The sequence below is a fragment of the Aspergillus oryzae genome, chromosome 2, assembly GCF_000184455.2.
Source record: "Aspergillus oryzae RIB40 DNA, chromosome 2".
NCBI classification, from domain to species: Eukaryota; Fungi; Ascomycota; class Eurotiomycetes; order Eurotiales; family Aspergillaceae; genus Aspergillus; species Aspergillus oryzae.
In genome coordinates this window covers 4,586,430-4,602,628 of record NC_036436.1, presented here as the reverse complement: position 1 = coordinate 4,602,628, position 16,199 = coordinate 4,586,430, and the positions used below count along the sequence as shown (strand labels likewise).

The following is a 16,199-nucleotide window of genomic DNA, read 5'->3' as shown; positions in this document are numbered from 1 at the left end:
AAACAGCTCTGATTCCTGTTTCTTTTGTCTACCTTGGTTGTCTGCCTGTGCTTGCATATCTAGTCATTTTGGTATATGTTCGTCGGGCTACGTCGGTTGTGGCACATTCAAGATGCAGTCAAGATCTAGGTGGCAGTCTGCGTTCATACTAACCGGGCTACTTGTTGCAGAAACGGTATATTCAGCCCCAACACCTACGCAGGAAGCGACCACTTCCTTCAAGACTCAGTATCCCCCGTCTGCTGCAAACGCCAGATTACTGTTGCCCGAGACGCAAGGTGTAAGCGCATACCAACCCGTTAGCGATGTACCTACTGACATAAAACAGTACTACCCAACCAGCCTTGAGCGGGAGGGCCATCAATTGCAGAAGCCCACTCCGGACCCGAAGGAGGTCCCATATAGATTCGGCGGTCCTATTAACGACTTGTATGGCCCTGTCTCGTTGCTAGAAGGACTACTTCCCGGCTTATTACCGGCTACTTCAGACGCACCCAGTACCGCTCCAGCAGAGACACCTGTGCCATCTGTCACATTGCCTTCACAGGAAACAATAAACGGGCCTGCGGAGGCCACTTCATCGCCTACCACCGCTCCAACCTCTATCTCAGTTCCAGTGTCTACAAGTTCGAGTAGCACAAGTAGCCTCACGAGTCACTCAGCTAAGCCTCAAGATACTTCTACATCCGTTGAGTCAATTCCAGCAACCAGCACAATCATGGCGACAATGGCAAACGGTCAAGATGTGTTTCTGCCAGTATCTACCGGCCCAATTCCCGGAACAGTGAAGTCACGGAATGACCACCCAGTCCCCAGGGCCTCCATAGTAAGACTTTCCTAGTATATGAGGTTTGGCACCCAGCTTAACTTTATCAGATGAACAACACGGACCCGATTGAAACAAACAAGTTCTACGCCGGATTGTTCCTAGGGACTCAAACCAATACAACCTTCACACATCCATATGGGATTGCGTGGGCAAAGGGGAACGGGAATGCGAAAAGCTACGGCATGGCTATCTCGCATATTGAGGCAGACAAGCTTGCTTTGGGGCCGAAAAATGACAAGATACCAGGCAGCCCAGTTCAATATTACGTGAACCCTATTGGTATCCAGTCCATTATATTATCGGCAACTGAATTGGGGGGCTCTACTGTGCTTATGACAGAGAATCCGCTGCCATTCTCGGCGAACGCTGTCTTGCAACCTCAGAGTGGATCATCTGAGAGGATCACCTTTCCCGTAGTACAGGGCATGGGTTTTGTCACCGGGATATATTCGAACCTTCAGCCCGTTATTCAGAGCAGTGTTTTCTTCAGCAAAGTAGTCTCTGCTGGTTCTCCAAGACCTGGTATTTTCAAATATACCGTGGATCTTGCAGATGGGACCAATTGGCTTCTTTACCTAACTTCAAATGATGGGAAAGATCCAAATCTCCATCTGGAGTCCACTACCAACCTGCGTGGGCCTCCTGGCTGGTCAGGAACAGTGCAGGTGGCCAAAAACCCAGCAGGTACATTGGGAGAGAAACTATTCGACAATTCGTCTGGTGTCTATGCCACACAAGGTTGGGTGAAAGGTGCTGTATCTGGTCAGACGGGAACATACAGCCTCACGTGGGGGAAGGAGGGCAAAGATAAAGACGGTACCCCATTGATGATGTATGCTCTGCCGCACCACGTGGAATCATTTGATAAAACTACCCACGACCGCCTGACAAATATCACGATGCGCACAACCACAAAGGGCAATGCAACAGCAGTCATCGGGGAGACTTGGTCAATGGTGGAACAGGATCTGCCTGTTGGTATGGGATTTGCCCCGTGGTCTGTGTCCGCAGGCAGCGTCGACACGATTTCTCCGGCGGCCCAAAAAGTCATCATAGATGTGGCACCAACAGAGCTGCAACAGGACGTCGGCAATCAATCCAACTTGAATAGCATGTATTACAGCGGCAAAGCTCTCAGCAAATTCGCTACGCTCGTATACGCCGTGGACAAATTGGGTGGCAAGCCCGACCTTGCAGCCCCTGCTCTGAAGGACCTAAAGACGGCCTTCGCTCGATTTATTGATAACAAGCAGCAATTTCCCCTGGTGTACGACAATGTATGGAAGGGAGTAGTGTCTTCGGCTAGTTATGACGGTGGTGATTCTGGGGCTGATTTCGGAAACACATATTACAATGACCACCATTTTCACTACGGCTACTTCATCCATGCCGCTGCAATCATCGGGTCCCTTGATCCATCTTGGATTCAAGGCAACAAAGATTGGGTCAATATGCTTGTCCGTGATGCAGGAAATGCCGCTACCAATGATCCACTTTTCCCCTTTTCTCGTGGGTTCGACTGGTTCCATGGTCATTCATGGGCGAAAGGGCTTTTTGAATCCTTTGACGGGAAAGACGAAGAGTCGACATCGGAAGATGCGATGTTTGCTTATGCTCTAAAGATGTGGGGTAAGACCATTGGAGATGCCAGTATGGAAGCAAGAGGGAACTTGATGCTGGGCATTTTGAGACGGAGCCTCCATAATTATTTCCTCTTGGAGGCTGACAACAAGAATCACCCCCCGGTCTTTGTTCCGAATAAGGTGACGGGCATAGTAAGTGATAGGCCTATAGTATCACAAGGGGCATACTAACACCGACTTAGTTATTCGAAAACAAGGTGGACCACACTACCTACTTTGGAGCCAACCTAGAGTATATTCACGGGTATGAATTTCTTGTCCATCTATCCTTGCGTGTGGTTTGTTTCAATCGCCCAGAAACAAGAGGCTAATGTGCTGGATAGGATTCACATGCTGCCGCTCTTACCGGTCTCGCCGTACACACGCAGCCAAAAGTTCGTCAAGGAAGAGTGGGATGCCCTTTTTGCAACTAATGCTGCAGCACCGGCCGAGCAGGTGCAAGCTGGATGGAAAGGTGTCTTATATGCAAATCTTGCCCTTATCGATCCAGTGTCAGCCTGGAATTTCTTCGCGCAACCGAACTTCGACTATAGCGTGATCGATGGGGGAGCGACACGGATTTGGTACCTCGCGCTTGCTGCAGGTGAGTTAACCACCCATTCTTCAGGGTTCATTAGCACCACTAACAATATATAGGACTCGGCGGCGCATAGAGTATTCAAACCATCATTCTCGGGGAATGAGTTAGTTGATATAACCTCAGTCCTCACAATTTTTAGGACGGGGCGGTATAGTATGTTCAGCAATGTTCGAGGTCGGTGTCTTCATGTTCATGTCGAACCTAATTGAGTGATTACATGTGTGTATATTGAACGTGCTCGCAGCACAGCAGTAGCTATAGATATCAATCCGCGTGCCTTTTCCCAAGCTTGTGAGACATCTCTTTGGTCGTAGCTCAAGGTTCCTTTACCCGCATCGTACGCAAGTTTACTCGATTGTCGAGAAGTCTTGCTTCAGGTGCGGCTGAGCAAGCCTTGATCCACTGACTGCCGCATGTGATCTTTTTGTCCATGATCCATTGATCACCCAAGTTTTCAGATGCGAGGTGGGAAAGTTGTCAGCCGGGTATGGTCCAACTCCCGACGCTAGTAGTATTTCTTCACAAATGGAGGCTAGTACCTCTGCAGTGTGATGATAGTACTAGTAAGTCCTACTAAAGATGCATGTATGGATGTATTGGTAGCCAGCCACGAATATCCCGTTCAGGTGGGAGAGTGCGCCACACCGAACTTTCATATCCTGTGGCGATGACGTGGACTAGAAGGTTTACAATGTACACCAGCCAGGGCTGTGTCTTTCGAATAGGTACTTGTACGATTGCTCAAGTACCGTACTTACATATATCTACGACTCCGTACTACTACTCCTTCGATTTTCGGAGTCTAAAATACGGGACGAAAGTGGAGACAGAATTGTGGCAGTGTTTAGTCTTGGCGGGTATCTCTAGGATCGGGGATCCATGAGATCCACGAGTGGACACTGAGAACAGCACAAGTTTCAGCGCAGTCATTGTGTGTCGCATGAGGTGGGGTTCCAGTTGTTGATGCATCCAAAATTACTTACTCCGTACAGAACTGGCTATCATTGATTCATCTTATACCCAATACTCGTATCACTGTAGTATTACTCTGTATTGAGTAACTGATTGACGCTCGGGTAATCAATTGGGAGCTCCGGCCACTAAACCCAAAGAAGGAATGAAGCTTTTCCTGCATGTGGCCCCACTACTAGTTCATTAGTAGTAGTCATGGAATGGCACGGAGTTATGCGACTTGTTCATCTTGACGAAAAGTTTCCTTTCAAGCTCATACCATACAATCATCTCTCTCAACCAATAATTAAAGGAATCCCCAATCGGCGATTTCCAATCCTTTTGGGCATCAAGCGTGGACTCCATTAAGGTTGAATAGTAAGGAGTACGTACTAATAGTCCAGTCCCAGCGTGTCAACGTCATCATTTTTTGACGACCACTGGATAGATCCCCCCAATCCCCTAGATTAAAAAGGTCTGGGATTGCTGCCCTTAACGCTCCCAGGTATCCGAACCTCCCGTTCCTTGACCTCGCGTAGCAACCACTACCAATCGCCTGCTAACCCTTCGCTTCCCACAAACCATCCCCTGACCGTTTCTAACCATCGCCGATTGAGGCTGTGCACGTCTTGGGACAAGAAGCTGGAGCCAATTCGGTCCTGGCACCAAATTACCCCATCGTCTTAGCTTGGTCCGATCAACTTCCAGCCACCGCTGGTACCGCCATTGAGAGAGGGCAAAACTCTTTTCTGGAATTTAAAACTCCGCACGGCCCTTTATTATCTCCTTGTCCACTGGTCCATGGTTGTGGCTGCTGTCCCCAGTACAACCCTTCCTAGCTCTCTAGTTTTCTTGGCCTCTCACTCTCTCTGGTCGAGCTTGGAGAAGAACAAAGTCTAATTCCTGGAAGAAAATTAAGGGATAAATTGCTCTTGAGTCTTGACACGGTTCTACAGCGAAATCGTCAGCCGACAAGCCACAGCATAACGTCACCTCCACCCGGATACGTTGCTGCTCCATTAAGTGCGCCAAATTTCGAACGGTTCTTCACTGAATCCCGTGCCAAGGTCCAAGAAACTGGTCGATATCTTGCGACTCTCATTCTCTCGAGTAATTGCGGGTTGCGGTGCCGAATTGTCACCACACCACCACTCAAATGTGTAGGTGGAAACTCATTCCCTCTTCACCTTTTTCTGTTTAACTATACTACTTTATTCTCTCACACTACCCACTTGTGATTCCTTCATTTTTAAGTACTTTCGTCAATCTCACTCCTCCTACCTCTTCACTTTACGATTGTATTCTCTGGAGATACAATCATTCCTTTCAACAGTGTGTTTGCCCTCCTGTCTCAAATTCGAGTCGTCCGCGTTTTCGTATAATTTCCTCTCCCACCTCTTGTTTCCCTTTCCCCGTCACTTCTTCAATGAGTGGATCCCTTTGATTTCATCCCAGCCCTCTTTCTCCTTGAATTCGTCTCTTTGTTCTTCTACAGTCTTAAGTTTGTACGTTATCTCTGCGTCAATGTTACTTCATCTTTCGTTGTCATTACTCCCTGAACTTGAAGGATTAGGCCCATGAGACATGAAGATGAGATCAGGCTAATTCAAGCTCACGAAATTCTTGTACAGCGCCGAAAAATTTCCGTACAAGTTTCCGCAGTCACACTTGGGGTTCGAGAAGAAGCATGACTGGCGGCTCGCAGAATGGCTCTAGGGAGCCCAACGAAAGAGATGCCCTGATCGGTGACACTATTCGGGCCAACTCCGGCCTTGTTCCACGCCATAAACGCAGGCCGTGGGCTTACTGGCCGGTAAGAGTCGTCCACTTGACATGGGCTACCCTTGTACGAGATTATGTCAATCTCCTCCTCGTGTTCGTGCCATTTGGCATTATTGCTGGCGCTCTTGGCTGGGATAGTACTGCTGTTTTCACATTGAACTTCCTAGCAATCGTGCCGCTGGCATCTCTGTTGAGCTTCGCGACCGAGGAGCTAGCAGCTGCGATGGGTCAGGCCCTAGGCGGATTAATGAATGCTACCTTTGGCAACGCTGTGGAGTTAATCGTAAGTCCCATCCACTATTCTTGAGCCTTTCTCTGGTTTTGGGCTAACAATTTGGGGGATGGTAGGTTAGTATCATTGCCCTGAAGGATGGGCAGATCCGTGTCGTTCAGGCTAGTATGCTCGGTAGTATACTGTCTAATATCCTCCTGGTGTTAGGATGCTGCTTCTTTGTTGGGGGTATTCGTTACTCTGAACAGTCCTTCAACACAACGGTGGCGTCGACCATGTCGTCACTGATGACCGTTGCATCTGCTTCTTTGATCATCCCCGCGACACTTTACGCATCTCTGTCTTCAACTGGTGATGAAAAGACCAGAACCGAGAATATTCTCATTCTGTCACATGGCACTGCTATCATTTTGCTGATTCTATATGTGATGTACCTTTATTTCCAACTTAAGTCACACGCGTCGTTCTTTGAGGAAGCCACCCCCGACCCGGAAAATTCAGGCGATGATGTGGCGGAAGAGGAGGAAGAGCATATCCTTTCCCCATGGGCTGCCTGCGTTGTCTTGGTTGTGGTGACAATTCTCGTCGCCGTATGTGCCGATTATCTTGTTGGAAGCATTGACCCTATCGTGGAGAAGACTGGTATGAGCCGAACCTTCATTGGTTTGATCCTCATTCCCATTGTAGGAAATGCTGCGGAACATGTGACAGCGGTTGTGGTCGCTTGGAAAGGAAAGATGGATCTTGCCATTGGGGTTGCCATCGGCAGCAGTCTGCAGATCGCTCTTTTTGTCACGCCCTTCCTCGTTATTCTGGGCTGGATCCTGGATGTGGATATGACTCTCCACTTCCACATCTTCGAGACCGTTGCCTTTTTTATCTCTGGCTTGGTTGTAACATTCCTTATCCAGGATGGAAAATCAAACTATCTTGAAGGCGGCTTGTGTCTGGGAATGTATGTGGTCATTGTTCCTTCTACTTGATTCTCACTAACGCATTTCTTAGGTACGTGATTCTGGCTCTGGCATTCTATGTATACCCGGATCAGGCCACCGACGACGCCCTATTTCACATTTAGATACGCGCATTAGTGTGGATTGTGATAAGGTGCATCTACCGTTCCCCTTCCGCGTGTTCATCTCTACCCTTTCGAGAAACGTGAAGATACGACGAGGACAAAGGCGGATTGCATTGTCCACCCACTAAATTATCTATGTGATGCTCCTGTCCCTCCTTTTTGATTCTCATTTTTGTTGTAATTCATCCTTGGATGGTTCCCGGGCTACCCTTTAATCTTTTCATACGGGATCCGAAGGACCTGTACTGCGGGTCAGTCACTTTGGTCTATATTGTTGCGTATCTCGCGAGAAAATGGCACATTTGATTTGGTCGTGCTCGGTGGCTTTCTTTTTGTCTCACCTTGAACTCTCTTGGTCATATCGAGTCAGGTCATGTATCGTTGGACACAGCAAATTTTGATGCTACAGTTAGGTTCGTGTAATATTAAGATCTTAGGCTTTGGCATTGAGAGAATAGGATAAAAGAACGAATCTAAAAACCCTGCCAACAAGAGACTGGAGTTCTGTTTGATGCTCTTTCCTTGTCTATTCTATACTAGTACTGGAGCGGTATGACTTCATCATCTTTCATGAGCCTGTCGATTCTTGGCGGATGATGACTAAGCGCTCGTGCAGAGGAAAATCGTTCGCCGGAATTCCCAAAGCAGAGGGCGAACGAGACCATCGTCGGTTCAGCTGTAGCCCACCCTTTTTTTAACTCCAGCTCAGCATTAGAAGAGTGCGTTTCGGCATGCCGCCCCGTCTCAACCTTTTCAACGCGAGGACCGCTGTCCCGGTCTTTCGCCAAACCTCAATCAACGTTTCTCGACCCAGTATCGCTACTACTATCAACAGCAACCGATCCACCCGCCATGGCTTGAAGACTGGCTTGTCGTCCTCGACGCCAATGCAGAAGAGATACAACTCCTCAGCGTCGGGGGGAGACAACTCGGAGCGGCCCAAGGCTCCCACAGAGGACCCGTTACCTCACGTTAGCGAGGAGGCCGCGGAGATAAGCAAGATCATGGACAAGAAATGCGATGGCACTCCCGCGAGTCCGGAGTTGGAGCAAGGAACGCCTATCTCAGAGGTAAGCGCCTGGTGTGATTTCTCTATGCCTCTATTATTCCGATTGACGGGAAATTGGACAATCCTATTAACTTTTTTTCCATGTAGATCCTCCAACGGGACAAAGAAGCCCAGAAACATATGCCCAAGGTCATGCAAGACCAGATCAAATCATCGACTGGTACTCGCTCGTTCTCGACATCCACTCGCCGGAGCCAGGCAGAATTACATGGCCAAGGAAAGAGCTTCGATGAGCAAACGGCCGCAGTGATGGCCAGCATGATCTCTCAGGTCAACCAGCAGGCTGAGGAATTTCATGATGGGATCAAGTTTGACCCAGTCGAGACCCTTCCCAAGACAGAGAACTTCCGCACGAGATATGACTCGCTGCTCGAACAATTTACCAAACTCTTAATGACGGATGGCAAGCTGAGTAGGGCGCAGAAGGTACGTGAAACCCTTGGTGGTATTAGATCACTGCTCTACATTTACGTATAAGATATATGGTGTAGATACTAAGCTCCATTGTTGTGCAGGATATGGCGTTCATTCTGGACCACCTCCGGACTGCTCCTCCGCCTCAGCCCAACCCCAAGCGGCCTCTGCTTCCTGGACCCCCCGCCCCACAGCTTCCACTGAACCCTGTCCTATATCTCACCTTGATTGTCGACTCCGTTGCTCCTCTGATCAAGATTCGCCAGCAGAAAGGTATCGCCGGTGGTGGTGCGTCGGTGCAGATTCCGGTTCCGCTCGCGCTGAGACAACGTCGCAGGACAGCGATTAAATGGATTATCGATGGCTCTGATAAACGACGTGACAGCAAGTTTGCCCAGCGAGTAGCGAACGAGTTGGTTGCGGTTGCAGAAGGCCGCAGTGGTGTGTGGGACAAGAGAGAGCAGCAGCACAAGCTCGGTATCGCAGGCCGGTCGAATCTCGGCATGGTCGGTGGTCGTCGGTAGACTGACTTACATGCATACATACAGACGCAGTGACGGGCTGGGCATTACAATTGCAAGTTATCCCGGCATTGCATCTAATGAGATTACTCTCCTTCGTTTTGGGAATTAGATGAACGATGCGGGATCTGTTTCCTTTCTGTATTTTATTATTATGGACCTTTTCAAGCACCTGATGCATCTGTATAGGTAGTTTTTATGTTTATTATTTTATTTTTTTATCATAGTGAAAGTGCTTCTTGTGGTTTGCCACTTCACCATGGTGGCTAGTTTGTAGAGGTATATATTTTTCGAGTGGTCTCGGCTCCGGTGTGCAAAATCTATGTATGTAAGGGAACTGTGCAGATGCTGTGACCCTAGTAAGCCCAACTGTGGTCAAGTGATGACATTAAAAGCGACAAATACTTGGGAAGGACAAGTTGGAGAGCGTCATGACTTGGGTGACACGTCAAGTCCGACGTGATGGTTTCCCTCCCAGCAAAGGGAATCTTTCTCGTAATATGTTTGCATTCTATGGGTCAAATCCATTTGGTTATCGGAACTTGAACGCTTTTACTTTTTCCAGGTCAATTATTCGTCGACTCACTAAAACGGATGACGAGGAGGCTAACCCTGATTGAGTAATCCCCTTGTCCGCTGCAGGAACGTGACTTCATCTCGAGAATCCTCATTTGGTCGGGACTCTTCCCGCGATTGCAATCTATCTCTCGTGGAAACTCAAGAGGGGAGCAAACCATAGTCCTTCCTAATAAACTATGATACTACTACATTAAGTATCGATGTATGTACTGTCTGGCCCCCCCGATATCGCCATCCTCCTGCTACTGTACATATTCTCCGACGTACAACGTGTGATGGGATTCACTATCTACTAGTGTGCCACCAAACACTTCAAGCGGCCTAACACCCGCACAACATTGGACAGCGAATCCCATCCCCTCCCCTTGCTCGGTTCCTCTTTACCTGTCCACCGTGTCGTCGCATGCTGGTGGGCCGAAAGTGGCACGCATCGCTTCTGCGACCAGTGCCTCACCCGACGATATCGACGTGACCACTCACCCCCGCTTATCTGGTCAGGATATCGAGCTCGTGGAGTATCCTGTCCCACCCTCCACCAGGGCCTGCCAGTCGCACACCGGATCTCAGGGATTTTATTCTCGACCGATCGGTCAGCGCCAATTACTTGATCGTACCTCTCAACCGGGAACGCTCGAGCATTCGAATCCAAATTCCCGCCAAACTCTTCGGCACGTCCAGTGGGACAAGCCAATTCGCCTCAAGTATTGGGTAGAGGCACTTCATCGTCGCTCACTGTTTCCGGAACCCCAGTCCAAGATGAAGTTCTCCCATAGTATCCAATTCAATGCGGTTCCCGAATGGAGCTCGTACTATCTTGCGTACAGCAACCTCAAGAAATTGTAGGTCTTCATTACCCCCCACCCCCCCCCCCCCCCCCTCGTTCTGGCTCAATTGCCATGCCTGTCTCCCGTTTCTTCTACCCTGTCTTCGGGGCCAGGAATAGAGCTACTTTCCGGCTGGGATCACTTTGCATGCACAGGAGAGCAAATGTCACATTACACCCGGGAAATGTTACGCTTCTTTGATTTGAAAGAAATTGCCTGTATGGATTGCTCACTGTGTTATCTATATTCTAGGATCTACTCTTTGGAACAACAAGTCCGTAAAGCCGGTGGGCAAGCTCAAGCTGATGTCGAGTCGGCTCCTTTGCTAGACAGTACCCCGAATACCGATTCGATATTTCGGAAAGCTCTAGATGCAGAGCTAGAGAAAATATGCACTTTCTATCAGGACAAAGAGCTAGAGATCCTTAAGGAAGTTGAAGACGTGATTAGAGATGCGGAGGAGTATGCTTCGGAGGCCGATGGGATCAATGTGGATCCAATGAGCGAGCATATGACCAAGACAAGGACGATGAGTTCCGGCTCTCGGCGGCGTTCTGGAAATGGGTATCACGATTTCCCACTAAATCCGGATCGGCGCCGTAGCAGTGTTACCGAGTCCGCTGTGGATGATGATGATGACGACGCCGATAGTGACGACGAACATCTGTCGGTACACAGCGGCAGACGTCTATCTCACGGCGCCGGGTCTACTAATCCTGATGATGGTCGTACAGACTACATGGGCGAATCTGGCTATATGGGAGATTCGAGGGGCTGGAGATCTAACAGGGCCCAAGTTGAGCATTTCGGTGACCCGAAGGTCCTAGACCTGTACAATTCTGGGCTTTCACTGAAGAAACGGGCAGTGGACGCATACGTCTCTCTTTGTGGGCTGAAGTCGTACATTCAGTTGAATAAAACCGGTTTCTCAAAGGCTTTGAAGAAGTACGATAAAATTCTCGACCGCAGCTTGCGACGGGAGTACATGAACTCAACCGTCTCCTTGGCTTATCCCTTCACTGAGTCGACTATGTCAAAGGTGGAAGCGGACATCCGCAAGATCGAAAAGGTCTACGCGGATGTCGTCACGACCGGCGATTTGTCGCTCGCAAGGCGTGAGCTTCGGCTACACCTGAGGGAACATGTAGTCTGGGAGAGAAACACGGTCTGGAGGGAAATGATTGGTATTGAAAGGAAAGCACAAGCTGCAAACGTCGGTATACGCAGAACGATCTTGGGAGGAGACGAGGACCCCGCAGCTGCACGACGACAGGGTGACGAGCAGGAGATTTCTCTCACGGAATTTAAGACGCCTCTGGGCGTCTTTCATCCTCCACAGTGGCTATGCAGCTTGAGTTTTGGAACTTTGGTTCTCGTTTTGGCTATTTTCGTGACATTACTCGCAGTTCCGATAATGGATAAGCCTGAGCAGCAAAATTGTTTGGCCATGCTTATCTTCGTCAGCTTGTTATGGGCTACAGAGGTAACTAATGTGCTCTACTACCCCATATTACTTTACTGACGGAGTACACAACCACAGGTCATTCCTCTCTTTGTGACGTCTCTCCTGATCCCTTTTCTTGTTGTCCTGCTACGCATCATGAAATCGGAAGAGAAGCCTTACAAACGCCTGGGACCTAAAGAAGCCACGAGTGCTGCATTCAGTGCCATGTGGACTCCAGTGATAATGCTCTTGCTTGGCGGGTTCACTATCGCTGCAGCCTTGTCCAAATACGACATTGCTCGTCGGATGGCAATGTTCGTTTTGAGTAAAGCTGGATCCAGTCCCCGTGTGGTCCTTCTCACGAACATGTTTGTGAGTATGTTTTTGAGCATGTGGATTAGCAACGTGGCTTCGCCCGTCCTCTGCTATTCAATCATTCAGGTAATTTTAGTCCCGAACTTCCCACTTCATCGTTGCTAAACTTAGCGTTTTTAGCCTCTGCTTCGGAACCTTCCCCCAGACTCAAACTTCGCCAAAGCTCTCGTGTTGGGAATTGCCCTGGCTGCGAACGTCGGGGGTGCAGCCTCACCGATCGCGTCACCACAAAATATCATCGCGCTTCAGAACATGCACCCGAGTATCAGCTGGGGCACATGGTTCTTTGTATCACTCCCCGTCTGTATTATCTCCATCCTACTGATATGGGGTCTTTTGGTGTTCACATTCCATCCCGGTCGTGGCACCACGCTTGTCCCCATTCGACCGGTTAAAGATAAATTTTCTGGGGTTCAATGGTTCATCAGCATTGTAACTCTGTCTACCATCGCCTTGTGGTGCGGTAGCCATCAACTCGAGCACGTCTTCGGGGATATGGGCGTAATAGCCATTATCCCGATGGTACTTTTCTTCGGAACTGGCATTCTCAACAAGGAAGATTTCAACAACTTTCTCTGGACCATTATCATCCTGGCCGCCGGTGGCCTTTGTCTTGGAAAGGCTGTTACGTCTTCCGGTTTGTTACACACTATCGCGAATGGCATTACCGCCCGTGTGGAACATCTCAGCCTCTATGGCGTCCTGATTGTGTTCTCCGTCTTGATTCTTATTATGGCGACATTCATCTCCCATACTGTTGCGGCACTTATCATTCTGCCTCTCGTCCGACAGATCGGCGTTGGCATGGAAGACCCACACCCTAACCTGTTGGTGATGGCTAGCGCCCTTATGTGCTCCGTTGCTATGGCTTTGCCGACCAGTGGTTTCCCTAATATGAGTATGATCTCCTTTCAGTTTAAGGTTTGGCAATAACTTTTACTAACCTCATCTTAGCTGCCATCATGACTGAGGTTCCTCAAACCGGCCAACGGTACCTCCAGGTCCACCACTTCTTCACCAGAGGTATCCCTGCCAGTTTGATGGCATGGGCCGTCATCATCACGCTCGGCTATGCTCTCATGTACATAGCTGGGCTATGATATGGACTCTCGCCCCCTTCTTTTTCTTTTCTCCTTCCCCTCTCCCCGATTGAGTTACGATACATAGTTACATATGTGATATTATGTGATACCTGTTTGACAATATAAGGTATAATTAGGGCATTCACAAGGTGCTAGAAGGAGTACAGATAGAACGGTAGAAAGGCTCTGCTTGTTTCAAATAGATACTTGAGTATATGCATATACTAAATCAAAGTTTATAAATTGTTTTGTTAGTAATTCCTCGTTTTCTGGTTTCATTCTAGTTCTTCTTGTATTCGAAGAGGTTCAAGAAGATAGAATTGCAATTCATTAATTATCCATCCCATGCACTCAACGATTAATCCATGATCATAGTCAAGCCTGGAATTACTATACATGCAAGCATCACACCGACGGAAGAAAAGGAGAAGATTGTTCATGCCATCATATAACCAGCGCTAATCAATATATAGCCGAAGGGGGACAAAAGGAAAGGAGAAAGGACCATCTAATCTGCGATTATCAACCAGGAAGAGGTAACATAGGAGGACGCAGACGAAGGAAGTGGAAAGGCAACATGGTATCGAAAGATTTTAAACGAGAGCCGACGACGTGGGATAAATGCTTTTTCTATTAGGCGCATTCACATTCGGTTTTAGTTGCTGTTTATGTATGGTTAGCTTGATGTTTTCAGGGAAGATGGTAAGAGGAGGGGAGGGCTGAACTGACAGTAAGCCAAGGGTTAGATCACCGTGGATCTTAGCCTTGAGTTGCACTTCGATATCCAGGTTCAGGTCCAGCCGCAACCGCAGCTGTTCGTCCTTGCCGCCGCTGTCGTCCTGTCCTTCCCCTTTGTTGCCGCCTAGGATGCCTCCCACAGCTTTGCCAGCGGTGTTGGTCACGCCGTTGACGGCATTGCCGGCTGTGTTTTGTACGAGGTCACCGGCTTGGTCTATACCGCCGAGGCCGCCGAGGGGACCGCCGTCTTGTTGCTGGCGGCGTGAGCGGCGCTGACGACGAGGCTTCTCAACAGCGGTGTTATCCATATCGCCGCGGTCGATGTTCTCTGTGTCCGAGTCCTGTTGGTACTTCTGTGGGCGGGGTCTCCGTGGGCGCCGCCGAGGTTCTTCTTTCTGAGGCTGGGGTTGAGGTTCGGGCTCAGCTTCTGACTGAGGCTCTTGCTTGGGTTCGGCTTCGGGCTTGAATTCTTTTTCTTGTGGCTTAGAGTCAGGCTGGGGGTCTTGTTTAGACTCGTCGTCCGACTTGGGTTCTTGTTTAGGCTCAGCGTCGTCAGAGTTAGACTCTTGCTTTGGCTCAACGTCCTGCTCCTCCTTGGGCTGAGGGGACCCCTGGTTGTTCTCTTCCTGGGGGTTGTTGTTCTCTTGCTGAGGGATTTGAGGGTTATCCTCTTTGTCTGACATGTTGAGAAGGAAGGCAAGGGATTATATTCTGTGCTAGCGGTCTAGTGCTCGTAATATAGTGCTTAAACATGGTCACATCGTCCAATATCATTTATATGATGCGAGCGTCCTGCATGGTTGGTAACCGTCCGCCCACAGTCGACGTCAGCTATGACCATCTCTGATCAATCGGATTGGACCAAAAGCCGAGGCGTAGATCAACGGCGTCATCCGTGCGACAAAAGGGGGGAGGGTGGGAACCAGACATGATTGAAGCGTTGTATATTGAAGCCCGTTCAGAATGACGTCGACCCAGGCAAGGGTGTCTCAGTCTTTTTTTCTTTTAGCCTTGGAAGTTGGGCAATGGTGGGAGATCACCGGCAACCGCAGGTGGTATTTAATTTCTTTAGCGCTAGATGTGTTGCCAGATACGCCAATGAAACGGGGCCGGAGAATTACCGCTTGTCTCCATATTGGCTGGTCCACTTGAGCCCTTGACCACTAAGTGGGAGGATGACGCCACGCACGTCAGATCGTCATACAATCTAACGGGATAATGGTGGGCCAGAAGCGGCCTTTGATGTTATGATCGTGATAGACCATATTCTGTACTGTCAAAGAAAGACGGAGATGCATAGCCGTTGGCGATTGATTCCCTGGATCCAGCGGTTTCTTTTCGCGTGGGAAAGTAAGAAAGCAGCGTTGATCCGCGGTTCGCACCCGACCAAAAGCCGGTTCTCTCAATTGAATCATCAAATGTCGTACGCACTGTAATTCCGTCGGTGGCTGCGATAATTCTGGAACAGCACATCCTTGGAACGGTGACAGGGGGGACCCGCCTCTCGACGACATATTGCTGTCAATCACCCTCCATGGGCTACGTTATCGTCCCCAGAGTTTCTCCCGTCGTCTGACCCTCCAGGATTCAGACACAAGAACAGTAGCGCCACGCTGATTAGCTGCAGTAGCGGAGATCTTGCAGTTAGAGGTACACTGGCAACGTCATGCTCATGGCCAGGGGGGTAATTCGTAGGTGGCTGTTCTTCGCTGGCCCCGTCGTACAGAAGAACGACTTCATCGTCTATCCACACCAGCAAATATCCTCCCAAGTTCCTCTGTTGTTCAATAGTTTCCTTCCCCCCATACACTTCTAGACGTATTTAGTTTCCGGTAGTATTTCGGACTATAGTCTTTTCTTCTCATTTTGACCCAGTGTTGGTATTCAAGCGCATCACCGATTATCGCGTCCTTCTCCTCGCCTGCAGTTTGACCCTCTCCCAAGCCCTCATCGATATCTCTCAGCATGGCCACCGCAGAGAAGAAGAAAGAAGAACAACCTGCCATTCAACCGGACGAATACTCGGACGGCGATTACGATACGGATGACTATTCACTG

The 16,199-nt window shown here is 49.2% G+C and overlaps 5 protein-coding genes across 5 annotated transcripts; 4 read left to right on the top strand and 1 right to left on the bottom strand.

The window, feature by feature from the left end:
* Positions 1-718: 718 nt before the first annotated feature.
* Positions 719-3,108, top strand: AO090003000923 (glucan endo-1,3-beta-D-glucosidase; the record flags this gene model as incomplete). The annotated part of the gene is made up of 4 exons (XM_001819989.3): positions 719-826; positions 877-2,604; positions 2,655-2,716; positions 2,796-3,108. The coding sequence occupies 4 exons, from the start codon at positions 719-721 to the stop codon at positions 3,106-3,108; spliced, it is 2,211 nt and encodes a 736-aa protein (XP_001820041.3).
* A 2,582-nt stretch (positions 3,109-5,690) lies between these two features.
* AO090003000922 (calcium/proton exchanger) lies at positions 5,691-7,095 on the top strand (the record flags this gene model as incomplete). Its single annotated transcript, XM_001819988.3, has 3 exons — positions 5,691-6,068; positions 6,134-6,972; positions 7,023-7,095. The coding sequence occupies 3 exons, from the start codon at positions 5,691-5,693 to the stop codon at positions 7,093-7,095; spliced, it is 1,290 nt and encodes a 429-aa protein (XP_001820040.3).
* A 731-nt stretch (positions 7,096-7,826) lies between these two features.
* AO090003000921 (mitochondrial 37S ribosomal protein uS7m) lies at positions 7,827-9,102 on the top strand (the record flags this gene model as incomplete). Its single annotated transcript, XM_001819987.3, has 3 exons — positions 7,827-8,165; positions 8,252-8,590; positions 8,680-9,102. The coding sequence occupies 3 exons, from the start codon at positions 7,827-7,829 to the stop codon at positions 9,100-9,102; spliced, it is 1,101 nt and encodes a 366-aa protein (XP_001820039.1).
* Positions 9,103-10,434: 1,332 nt separating this feature from the next.
* AO090003000920 (putative plasma membrane phosphate transporter Pho87) lies at positions 10,435-13,421 on the top strand (the record flags this gene model as incomplete). The annotated part of the gene is made up of 5 exons (XM_001819986.3): positions 10,435-10,517; positions 10,755-11,985; positions 12,043-12,387; positions 12,442-13,219; positions 13,276-13,421. 5 exons carry the CDS (start codon positions 10,435-10,437, stop codon positions 13,419-13,421), a joined length of 2,583 nt encoding a protein of 860 aa, XP_001820038.3.
* Positions 13,422-13,996: 575 nt separating this feature from the next.
* On the bottom strand, positions 13,997-14,824 carry AO090003000919 (uncharacterized protein; the record flags this gene model as incomplete). Its single annotated transcript, XM_023235098.1, has 1 exon — positions 13,997-14,824. One exon carries the CDS (start codon positions 14,822-14,824, stop codon positions 13,997-13,999), a length of 828 nt encoding a protein of 275 aa, XP_023090150.1.
* Between the last annotated feature and the right edge of the window lie 1,375 nt (positions 14,825-16,199).